We start from the raw sequence: 12756 nt of genomic DNA on the forward strand, positions 1-12756 counted from the left end.
TTATTTATTTATTTAAAAAAAAAAAATCCCTCGATACTCAAAGCATTCACATTAACATTCGGTGGTTGTAAGCTACACTTGTAACCACAGCTACCCTGGGGTAGACTGACGGAAGCGTGGCTGCTAATTTGCTTCTACGGCCCCTCCGACCATTTAACTTTCACCATTCACCAGTGTGAGCAGCACTGGGGGCAAGGGTGAAGTGTCTTGCCCAAGGACACACAAACGAACTTAGAAACCTCACACTTCTGGCATATATATATATATATATATATATATATATATATATATATATATATATATATATATATATATATATATATATATATATATATATATATATATATATATATATATATATATATATGTGTGTGTGTGTGTGTGTGTGTGTGTGTGTGTGTGTGTGTGTGTGTGTGTGTGCGTGCGTGCGTGTGTGTGTGTGTACTGTATATGTATATATATATACTGTATGTGTGTGTTTGTGTGTGTGTATATATTAACACACACACACACACACACACACACACATATATATATATATATATATATATATATATATATATATATATATATATATATATATACTGTATATATATATATATATATATATATATATATATATATATATATATATATATATATATATATATTACAATCAGATCACATATAAAAAAATATGATTGCAACATGCATGTAGATCACGCGCAACACGCCCACTAATAGTACACAATTGTATAGTTTGCAGAATTTAGCGCGTGTTATTTGGGATCTTAGTAGATCGGACCCATAATCAGGACTGCTTGTCTGGCTATAACCACAAATAGTACATTTTAGATTTTTTGAAAAAGTGCAATAATTTGGTGAAAAGTTGGCCCAATAGAATTTGTAATTATTAAATAATGTATAGTGAAGTAAGTTAAAAGCAGTGCAACAGATTACAATAAAAACAAATTAATATTGCACTCCTATGTAACCTGCTACTACTGGACTGGAATATAGTTGCCCAGCATGATACATGACATGACATGTTTTGGCAGAGCCATGCATTGCATCTAGTGCCACTCAAGATTTGTTTTTAAAAGGCCGCTTGGGTTCCAGTATTGGATGCCGTAGGAAATGTAACTTTATATTGAGATATAATCAATGAAAAAACTAAACATCAATAATGTATTAAAATGAAATATGTATAATTTTTACACCTTAATGTTGATCTGAAAAGACACCCACTACTGGCAAAAAACTGAATGCTGGACAACTGTTTGATCTGTGGAGGAAGGTTGTCATGTCTAAGGTAATTACATGCTTCCAAGCCTCACGCTTTGAGTGCGAGTCATTTAACCCATTCTCAAACCACACTTGACACTTCTCATCCCTTTATTTCTCTATTTACTATTCTATATTAATTTTTTTCATAATAATAAACTTTTTTCCTCACAACATATCGTAGTTTGAGTAACTGAATGATTGACCAAAATAACCAATCACAGACCAATCCATAAATTATTGTGTTTAAATAGGCTGACCATATTCTGAAATCCCAAAAGGAGGACACATATATGCGTGCCAAGGCGGGCAGCACGCCAAGGTGAAAATTTGCCAATGATACTCAAACTAAATAATATATCTATTTAAATAAAGCATTGTTTCTACTCTGTTGATGTCAAGACTTGGACTATGGGTTATTTGTTTTACATCCTACACAATTTCCCAACTCATATGGAAACAGGGTTTGTATATTTCCCAAGCTTTAAGCCTTTCTTTCTCATTAGACAAATAACACGCTTTGAGTCACTAGAAAAAAAGCACCATACGAATATAATTCATTATTATTAATACATCTGTGTCATACAGAGCAACATAATTTGTGCCATGCTTTACATGGCACAAATTATGTTGCCGTCGATATAAACACTCAGCTTGACTAGCCCTGGTGATGCTTTAATAAACAAATGCCCAAAGGTGGCAGCGGGTTAAATTTGCCCGCCGAGTCATTTCGTTTGGCCCGCCAATGGGCGACTTTTCCAAATTCAATGCATTCATACTGACCTTTTTCAAGCTCACACAATCATTGACCTGGCATCTATCAAATGGGGCTAAACTCCTCACTTATGGTGCTTCTTTGCGCTGTATTTGGCCCACGGCACATTTTCACTTAAGCCCTAAAATAGCTAAACACAAGTTGCCTTCAACTTTGGAGTGTCCATTGTGATTGATGAATTCTGATTTGAGCATAATATATATTCTCTCAAGGATGTTTTCTTTCGCACTGATGTGTCAAGAAATGGAGCACTGTCATTGAATGAGCTGAAGAATGCCATTTTTGCATTAGGTAAAGAGATCCTATTCATTTGCTATTGCTATTTGCTATGTTTATTTATATATATATATATATATATATATATATATATATATATATATAAAAATATATATATATATATATATATATATATATATTAGTACTGTCGAACAACTATTTTTTTAACGGATTAATCACACTTTCGAATTTTGATGAATCATTATCAATCGCAGTAAATTACTCGCTAGCATAATTTAAATTAACTTTAATAAAGACCCCATATTTTGAGACACATGCAATTTTATACACAATTTATTTTTAAACTGCTTTGTTTGAGTTCGCACAACTTATGTGTTCAAAACTTGTAACAATATAGTATGTAGTGGCTATTTTGAACAATTCTACACTGATATTGCAGATAGCAATATGCTGATGTACACCAATAAATAATTTGCTAAATACATATTACCGTGATTTTATCTAAAGTCGTGTTTGAGTATAATTTGCGGAATCAATTTGCTTTTGTAATGATTCATGTGATTATTCTTGGTGATTAATCACATGTGTTCATTTGTTAACTTTGACAGCACTAATATATACAGAACAAAAATATAAACACAACACTTTTGTTTTTGCTCCCATTTTTCATAAATTGAATTCAAAAATGTAAAACTTTTACTATGTACACAAAATACCTATTTCTCTCAAGTATTGTTCACCAATCTGTCTAAATCTGTGTTAGTGAGCACTTCTTCTTTGCCAAGATAATCCATTCCACCTCACGGGTGTGGCATATCAAGCTGCTGATTAAACAGTATAATTATTTCAAAAGTGTGCCTTAGGCCATGTCTACACTAAGTCGTTTAACCCCTTAAATGAATAATTATTTAGCCTAAGACCCGTTTTAGCCACACTAAGGTACCCCTCCTCGGACAAATTTTTACACAAATTTCCGGCACTTAGCTTTGTATGGACTCATTGATTGTTTACAAACTGAGTTCGGAGAGGAAGTGACGCCAAAAAGACCCACACAGGAAATGACGCCAGAAAGACCGCGCCACACAGGAAGAGACATCAGAAAGAACGCGCCACAGCCAGCTTCATAACAAAGATGGAGGCGGATCATCCAGACATGCCCGTGTTTCTCCTTCTTGTACATGTACAGACGCTTTTGGAAATCATAAATCAATACCTTAAGAGAAGGCAACGGGCGATTGCAGCTATTTCGTATAGAACACATCTCAGACGGCAAGATAACTTTCGAATGTTAGCTGTGATTCTACTTAGCGAAAAACTTCATCCCTTCCTCCCGTAGTAGTGTGTGACTACAAATATTGCTTTATGGATGTGACAGTGAAATGGCCAGGCAGCCAAAGTGATCTTCGCTAACTCCGCCATTAGCGCGCAGCTGAAAGATGGAACCATCCCTTCGTGTCCCAAACAACTGCTTGAAGATGAAAATCCAGTCCCTGTTTTTCTTTTGGGTGACCCAGCGCCATATCTCACGAAAGAGTACCCCAATGGCGGAGTCAACCCGCAACAACAATACTTTGGGTATTCTCTGTCTAGATTAATTGTTAAATCTTTATCGCATTGTCTACTTTCTCATGTCGATTAAAGATTGGATTCATGTATGATGTCAGGTGTGATTCACTACAATAGGTCCCCACAGCACACTGGATTCTAGTTAATTGAAATACCACAACACTGGATATTGTTCAAAGGAGATACATTTTAATTTAAAAACTTGCACACAGAACACAGCAAACTATTTACAATATAGCTCTTTTAATTAGAAACTTCACAGTGAAGTAAAGTCATCTACTGGAGAGCTTGGAGCAGATGGACGCTCTGGTGGATTTTTTTTTTTTTCCTGCGCATGCGTACTAGGCCGCATTGCGCCGATGGACGGAGGGGGGCGGGGGTCTTAATCGGTGGCATTGTTGTGTGTGGACACGGATAAGGTTAGGTGAGATTTAATGCTTGATCTTAGGTTGCCCACAATAAAAGGCCACTCAGAAAAGTGTAAGTTTTGCTTTATTGGGAGTCTGGGGGGAGGGATCATTTGCCTCACGCAGTGCAACACATCTCCTTCGCATAGATCAGGTTGTTGGTTGTAGTCTGTGAAATGTTGGTCCACTCCTCTTTAATGGCTGTGTGAAGTTGCTGGATATTGGCAGGAACTGGAACATGCTGTCGTATACGATCCACAGCATCCCAAAGATGCTCAATGGGTGACATGTCCGGTGAGTATGCTGGCCATGCAAGAACTAGGATGTTTTCAGCTTCCAGCAATTGTGGACAGATCCTTGCAACATGGGGCCCTGCATTGTCATGCTGTAACATGAGGTGATGGTCTCGGGTGATTGGCAAAACAATGGGCCTCAGTATCTCGTCAAAGTATCTCTGTGCATTCAAATTGTCCATCAATAAAATGCCATTGTCCATAACATACGCCTGCCCCTTACCATAACCCCACCCCCACCATGGGCCACTCGATTCACAGCGTTGACATCAGCAAACTGCTCTCCCACAAGACGCCACAGACGCTGTCTGCCATTTGCCCTGAACACTGAAAACCGGGATTCATTTATAAAGAGAACACCTCTCCAACGTGCCAGATGCCATCGAATGTGAGAATTTGCCCACTCAAGTCGATTACGACAACAAACTGCAGTCAGGTCGAGACCCCATTGAGGACGACGAGCATGCATATGAGCTTCCCTGAAACGATTTCTCACAGTTTGTGCAAAAATTCTTTGGTTATGCAAACCAATTGTTGCAGCAGCCGTCTGGGTGGCTGGTCTTAGACGATCATGGAGGTGCACCTGCTGGTTGTGAGGCCGATTGGATTCCAACTGCACGCTCCCTCAAAAATTGCGATGACTGTGGAATTGTGCTGTGTGATAAAACTGCACATTTCAGAGTGGCTTTTTATTGTGGGTAGACTAAGGCACACTTAATAATCATGCTGTTTAATCAGCAACTTGATATGCAACACCTGTGAGGTGGGATGTATTACCTTGGCAAAGAAGAAATGCTCACTAACAAAGATTTAGACAGGTTTGTGAACAATTTTTGAGAGGATTAGGTATTTTGTGTATATAGTCAAAGTTTTAGGACTTTGAATTCAACTCATGAAAAATGGGAGCAAAAACAAAAGTGTTGCGTTCATACTATTGTTCAGTTTATGTATACATTTTGTATCTAATTTTTGTTAATGCAGCCTGGACATACAGTACAATGCTGTACTTACTTTTCTGCTGTTATTCTGCATGTGTTTTTTCAGGTACAAAGGTCACAGATGACATGTTAAATATGTTGATCCTGCGCTATGGCACTCCCTCTGGACATGTAACACTGGAGAACTTCATCAGCTTGGCTGTTCGTCTTAGCTGCATGAAAAGTGGGTCAATTTGGATAAATACTCATTGAGTATATCAAACGAGAATTATATTAGATATTTTGCCCAACAGTCAAATCATTATATTGTTTGTAACATATTTATTACAAAAGCAATTGATGAGTCGTGTAATCATATTTGGTTATTGATTAACTTTTGTAATAATTCGGTCAAATTGTAAAGCGACTCTATCAAACACCCTTTTCATGGGTATTATGTACAAAGTTGTAAAGTGAAAACAATGTTGTTTATATTCCAACATTTGGTCCTCAAAATATCCATCCATCTTCTTCCGCTTATCCGAGGTCGGGTCGCGGGGGCAGCAGCTTAAGCAGGGAAGCCCAGACTTCCCTCTCCCCAGCCACTTCGTCCAGCTCCTCCCGGGGGATCCCGAGGCGTTCCCAGGCCAGCCGGGAGACATAGTCTTCCCAACGTGTCCTGGGTCTTCCCCGTGGCCTCCTACCGGTCGGACGTGCCCTAAACACCTCCCTAGGAAGGCGTTCGGGTGGCATCCTGACCAGATGCCCGAACCACCTCATCTGGCTCCTCTCGATGTGGAGGAGCAGCGGCTTTACTTTGAGCTCCCCCCGGATGGTAGAGCTTCTCACCCTATCTCTAAGGGAGAGCCCCGCCACCCGGCGGAGGAAACTCATTTCGGCCGCTTGTACCCGTGATCTTGTCCTTTCGGTCATAACCCAAAGCTCATGACCATAGGTGAGGATGGGAACGTAGATCGACCGGTAAATTGAGAGCTTTGCCTTCCGGCTCAGCTCCTTCTTCACCACAACGGATCGATACAGCGTCCGCATTACTGAAGACGCCGCACCGATCCGCCTGTCGATCTCACGATCCACTCTTCCCTCACTCGTGAACAAGACTCCGAGGTACTTGAACTCCTCCACTTGGGGCAGGGTCTCTTCCGCAACCCGGAGATGGCACTCCACCCTTTTCCGGGCGAGAACCATGGATTCGGACTTGGAGGTGCTGATTCTCATCCCAGTCGCTTCACACTCAGCTGCGAACCGATCCAGCGAGAGCTGAAGATCCTGGCCAGATGAAGCCATCAGGACCACATCATCTGCAAAAAGCAGAGACCTAATCCTGCAGCCACCAAACCAGATCCCCTCAACGCCTTGACTGCGCCTAGAAATTCTGTCTATAAAAGTTATGAACAGAATCGGTGACAAAGGGCAGCCTTGGCGGAGTCCAACCCTCACTGGAAACGTGTCCGACTTACTGCCGGCAATGCGGACCAAACTCTGGCACTGATCATACAGGGCGCTCCCTGTATGATCAGTGCCAGAGTTTGGTCCGCCACAATCAGACAGTCCGATACCCCATACTCTCTGAGCACTCCCCACAGGACTTCCCGAGGGACACGGTCGAATGCCTTCTCCAAGTCCACAAAACACATGTAGACTGGTTGGGCAAACTCCCATGCACCCTCAAGGACCCTGCCGAGAGTATAGAGCTGGTCCACAGTTCCACGACCAGGACGAAAACCACACTGTCCCTCCTGAATCCGAGGTTCGACTATCCGGCGTAGCCTCCTCTCCAGCACACCTGAATAGACCTTACCGGGAAGGCTGAGGAGTGTGATCCCACGATAGTTAGAACACACCCTCCGGTTCCCCTTCTTAAAGAGAGGAACCAAAACAACCTCAAAATAATTTATTTGAAAATGAAATATCTTTGAAATATAAAATATGATTATTAATTGTTCCCTAATGGACAGGCTTGAGAGAAATACATCATTAGAGGTTTATTCCACATTGTATACCATAATATTGTATATTATTTTTCCAGTTGTAACGCAATCTAACTCATGACAATGTCAATTTAGTGTGTTATCAAACAGTATTTGTGCAGAATTAAGTTACGTAGCAGGATCACTCATGTACAGTAGTAGTAATTATGCTGGCCAAAGTGTGTTTTGAGTTCTGTCACAGTCATTCTGCCCCAATCTCACACATACTTTCTCGTTCTCAATCTGTTTATCAGAGATCTTCAACAGCTTTTCTGATGGGATGAGTGTGACACTACGTGAACCCGAGGTATGAAAAATCTTGTCAGCCATGTACCATCTTGTTCCGTATTTAATGCATGGGTGTCCAATGCGGCCTGCAGCTGTTTTTTGTTGGTCTTTTGCATATTCTAAATATCAAATAAACTCTTTTTAATGAAGTTTATTGTTTAATTTCCCTTGTTTGGTATACCGAAAAGCAAAGATGATGTGTTGCTTAGCATATATTAACCTACATAGGTTTTGGTTTATCATCTTAAATGCATAAAATGTATTAAAGTTGGTTCCCTGCATCTACAATTTGTATAAAAAAGTGTGGACCCTGTGTTTAACAGTTTGATCATCTTTTTGTACTCGACAGTGGATGTACATTTCGATGTGCAACTAAAACGAAGTCACATGATGCCGGAAGAAAACCAAGACAAAGTGAGATTTATGTTTGCATCAAAGAGAAAAAATAAACTGGGATTGTTTTGTTTAGAGTACTTCATATCACAAGATCAACGTCTTCCAAACTAATTAATGAATAATATTTTTTGTTGACCATAGAGTTGTATGTTTTCTTTGACTTTTTTTTATAGTATTGTAAATGTACTCATTTGATCAAATCGATGATTTCTGTGTTCCTGTTTTTCTCCTGCCTAATAATCGCCATATCAATATTTGAAGTATAATACAAAATTGTAAAATGATTCAACTTGATTGTGAATACATGATTTAAGAACTAATAGCTGTGACTTTCTTCATAAAATGCTATAATTGATTTGGAGCATAGGTAGATTTTCTCTCCACCAAATAGCCCAAATAATATTTACATAATTACTATTTAGTAACGCTATTCAGATCGGATATTATACACTACCGTTCAAAAGTTTGGGGTCACATTGAAATGTCCTTATTTTTTAAGGAAAAGCACTGTACTTTTCAATGAAGATAACTTTAATCTAGTCTTAACTTTAAAGAAATACACTCTATACATAGCTAATGTGGTAAATTACTATTCTAGCTGCAAATGTCTGGTTTTTGGTGCAATATCTACATAGGTGTATAGAGGCCCATTTCCAGCAACTGTCACTCCAGTGTTATAATGGTACAATGTGTTTGCTCATTGGCTCAGAAGGCTAACTGATGATTAGAAAACCCTTGTGCAATCATGTTCACACATCTGAAAACAGTTTAGCTCGTTACAGAAGCTACAAAACGGACCTTCCTTTGAGCAGATTGAGTTTCTGGAGCATCACATTTGTGGGGTCAATTAAACGCTCAAAATGGCCAGAAAAAGAGAACTTTCATCTGAAACTCGACAGTCTATTCTTGTTCTTAGAAATGAAGGCTATTCCACAAAATTGTTTGGGTGACCCCAAACTTTTGAACGGTTGTGTATTTTTAAAACATTTTAATTGTAATGGAATACATATAAATACAGTTCTGTTTTTCATTTTATTCTTCAAAAATGCAATACAACACTCACTCTCACTCTACTGTAGACCCAATCAGGTGTCTTCTCTGCCTGGAAATGTAATCCTTCAGGAAAACAGCTTTCAAATAAAATTACTCAAACCCAATAATGCAGAATACATTCAGTTGGTTTAAATTAAAGAAGAGTGCAACATGTTCAACATCTTCTTCATTGGCTCCGCTTTACTGAGGATTACCTATAGGCAGAAATCACATTGTTATTAACCAAGTCATTCAAGAATGTACATACTGTAGCTTCCAATGTATTTTTGTGTTGTCAAATAACAGACATGGACTAACTACAGCCCGCCGAACTTCCAAATCATTGCATTAATTTCTCAATATTCTGGCTAAAAAAGTAATCTCTAAAATCACTGAACCAGTCAGATTAGAGATATGACTGTGATCTCTTTTGAAACACTAACAAGCTGATTTGTTATTCGCAACAGTCAAAAGTGTGTTTAAGTAATAGGAACAGTGTTTTGAAGATACAGAAAACTTTTTTAGACTTTTGTAAACATTTGCCTTTAAAATAATTTAATTGTATGGTTAAAAAAAAACAGGAGGTGCGGCGCCCAGGGAACAAGGGACCACTGGCCCCACGCAGCCAGGCGGGCCAGTGACAGGAACCCCAGAAATGGGGTTACCGTTCCGCCCAGCAGGGCCATCAACAGGCTATAGACAGACGCGCCCGGCAAAGGACAAGGCACGGGAGAAACAAGGGACAGCCATCCCCCAAGCCGGCGAGAGACCATACCCCACGCGGGCAAAAAGGCGGGACGCCCCACCCCGATGGGCCCAGGGACTCCCCACAGCCAGACGGGAAGACCGCCCCCGCCCCACCAGCCCCACGAGAGCACGGCGGGCCCGCACCAGGCCACCCCACCCAAGTCGGACCACACGGGGCCACGGGAAACACCCACCCCACCTGCAGAGACCTCAACGATGGAGATGGAACATCCAGCAACTGCCCTGGTGAATCCTCCCCATGAGGGAAGAAAAAAAAATAAAACATGTAAAAATAAATTAAAAACATTTAAAAAACATTTTTTAAAGATCACAGACATGCTGACACACAAGGTCACTACCCCAGCAGGTGGCGGACTTACAGCACTGCGAAATACTTTGCAGTGCACCGAGCTGCCACGATAGATGCGTAGACTAGATCCAGCAGGCCCCATCCAAGACGGGCATCTTGGGGTGGACGGTGGGACCCAGGGGTCCCAGACATGCAGCCTGGCGGCAGTAGCCTGAAGCGCCGCCCCCGCCGGACAAACAGGCCCCGACTGTCCCGCCAAAAATATATATATATATATAAATATATTTATAAATACATACACACACATATATATATATATATATATATATATATATATATATATATATATATATATATATATATATATATATATATATATATATATATATATATATATATATATGCATGTATACACATACACACACATGCATACATATACATACACACATGCTCAAGATGGTGGCGCCCTGCACGGCTGCGGCTTCAGAGGCTCATGGTAGTAATGGAACATTTTGGCAAATATTCCGGTAAATTCTGTAAATTTCATGGCTGGCTTCCAGCTTGGACACTCCGTGGGAACATACCACCGCCGGACAATTTTGGATGTGGAGAGATCGGGCCGTTTTGGACCGAAAGATGCGCATACGTTGGACCTCCTCGCTAGCATCAGAATTATACGCCGGCTACATCCAGCGGCCTGTGAAGCAGCGGAGCCTAATACCAGCGGGGACCGTCGAGAGAGGAGACGTAAGCGGTGTGATCAGAAGCAGAAGCGGGGATGCCGAGCGGGGCTAACAACAAAGCTAAAGACTAATCCTCACAGAACGCCGCTTCCTTCCATCTTGCTTTCAAATGTCCGCTCCCTGGAGAACAAACTGGACTACCTTAAGCTGGATTTATATGCAAGACGCGAGATGAGAGACTGCTGCGCCATATTTCTCACAGAAACATGGCTGAAACCATCCGTTCCGGACAAGGCAGTTAGCATCGAGGGGCTAACTATGTCTTGGTCGGACAGGAGCAGAACTCTCACTGGTAAATCCCAAAGGCAGTGGTGTTTGCATATATATCAACAACTAGTTCAATAATGGGAAGATAGTCTCATGTCACTGCTCTCCCGATGTAGAACTATTAACCAGAGGTGTGGACTCGAGTCATATGACTTGGACTCGAGTCAGACTCGAGTCATGAATTTGATGACTTTAGACTCGACTTGACAAAATGTAAAGAGACTTGCAACTCGACTTGGACTTTAACATCAATGACTTGTGACTTCACTTGGACTTGAGCCTTTTGACTTGACATGACTTGCTACTTTCCCCAAAACCTAAAGTTTAAAAAGTTATTTGGGAGCGCTCCGTAGCTTTCATTTTGTACGTGTCTGTCTATCAGCGTGTGTGCTGCGTGTCAGCGTGTGTGCTCGCAGTACAACAGCCAATCAAATTAGATCTACATTGTTTTCATCCCACAGCATTCAGCCAATCAAATTGCAGGACAACCAATGAACAAGAGTTGTCAAACAACGCGCCAGTGAGAAAGATTTATACCAAAGTTGGTTTCGTTCGGGTATAAAAACTACGACTTGGTCAACAAAAAACGAATTGCCTTATGCAAATCACGCAGTTGGAATATTACAGACGGAGACGCAACAACTTCCAACTTCGTTCGACATTTGAAGTTGCACAAAGAAGGGTAAGTTTTGAATGTAAGATAACGTTTATTGGCTAAGTAACGTTACTTTTATTTGCTGTGTAGTTAAATCAGTGAGGCTGTAAACTCACTGCTAAAGTTAAGGGTACGCAGCATGGAGCGCTACTGCCTACTGGCGCAGACGAGACGCGGGGCCGCCATCTTGGAGTGGTGATCCGCTCCACTCAGTGCAATTCATTTGGCAGGAGCAATGAACTGTTAATTCATCTTACCTCACTGAATACCACTGATTTTCACACGCTTTTTTGTCATACGTGTAGCTATGATAAAGGACACATGTTTTATTATTATTCATAGTTTGCTTAACAGTAATAGAATATTCTTATATGCTATAAGTGACCAGATCAAAACTGGGAATATAATCCCAGAGAAGGGGGAAAAAACTATTTTTAAGTTGAAGAGACTATATGATGAGGTTATATATACATGCTACATAAACAATGTATGAATACATTAGATATCTATATATCTTATAGACTGTGTTTATTCTGTCTTGACACTTTGTATTGATATTTTTTATTACATTCTTCCCTTAAATGATCATGTTTACAGTGATTGTTTTATATGTATTTTTGATGTATGTCGCTTTGGATAAATGTGTCTGCCAAATACTTAAACATAAACATATATAAACACCTGAAAGTCTTTATATCAGCTAAAACCACCAATCTGTTTCACTGGATTCAGAATAAAACCAAATTCTGTCTTACCCAACAATGTTAGTATTTTAATATTGTTACTTGAAGACTTATTCCAGCCTACAATTATACTGTTAAGAAAGTATTGTCTTATATTTTGCCTAAAATGAGAATGCATCATAATCAGTG

The 12756-nt window shown here is 40.1% G+C and overlaps 2 protein-coding genes across 5 annotated transcripts in view; one reads left to right on the forward strand and one right to left on the reverse strand.

Moving 5' to 3' along the window:
* Positions 1-12756, forward strand: part of zgc:136872 (uncharacterized protein LOC678524 homolog) — a 70205-nt gene that overhangs the window by 53383 nt on the left and 4066 nt on the right. Inside the window, exons 18-23 of one of the 4 annotated variants that reach the window (XM_062042311.1) lie at positions 1220-1291; positions 2251-2329; positions 5586-5702; positions 7701-7753; positions 8084-8148; positions 9744-10187. In XM_062042311.1, coding sequence (XP_061898295.1) covers positions 1220-1291; positions 2251-2329; positions 5586-5702; positions 7701-7753; positions 8084-8110 — 348 coding nt within the window. In that variant the 3' untranslated portion in view covers positions 8111-8148; positions 9744-10187. Of the gene's footprint in view, positions 1-1219; positions 1292-2250; positions 2330-5585; positions 5703-7700; positions 7754-8083; positions 8440-9743; positions 10188-12756 lie in introns of those variants that run through there. The other 3 variants (XM_062042312.1, XM_062042310.1, XR_009825333.1) reach the window with 3 other exon arrangements.
* tpo (thyroid peroxidase) overlaps positions 9016-12756 on the reverse strand; it is a 112201-nt gene continuing 108460 nt past the window's right edge. The window contains exon 12 of the mRNA XM_062040859.1: positions 9016-9377. Within this exon, the coding sequence (XP_061896843.1) occupies positions 9364-9377 (14 nt within the window). The 3' untranslated portion in view covers positions 9016-9363. The remainder of the gene's footprint in view (positions 9378-12756) is intronic.

This window comes from Entelurus aequoreus, linkage group LG03, assembly GCF_033978785.1.
Source record: "Entelurus aequoreus isolate RoL-2023_Sb linkage group LG03, RoL_Eaeq_v1.1, whole genome shotgun sequence".
Classification (NCBI taxonomy): Eukaryota; Metazoa; Chordata; class Actinopteri; order Syngnathiformes; family Syngnathidae; genus Entelurus; species Entelurus aequoreus.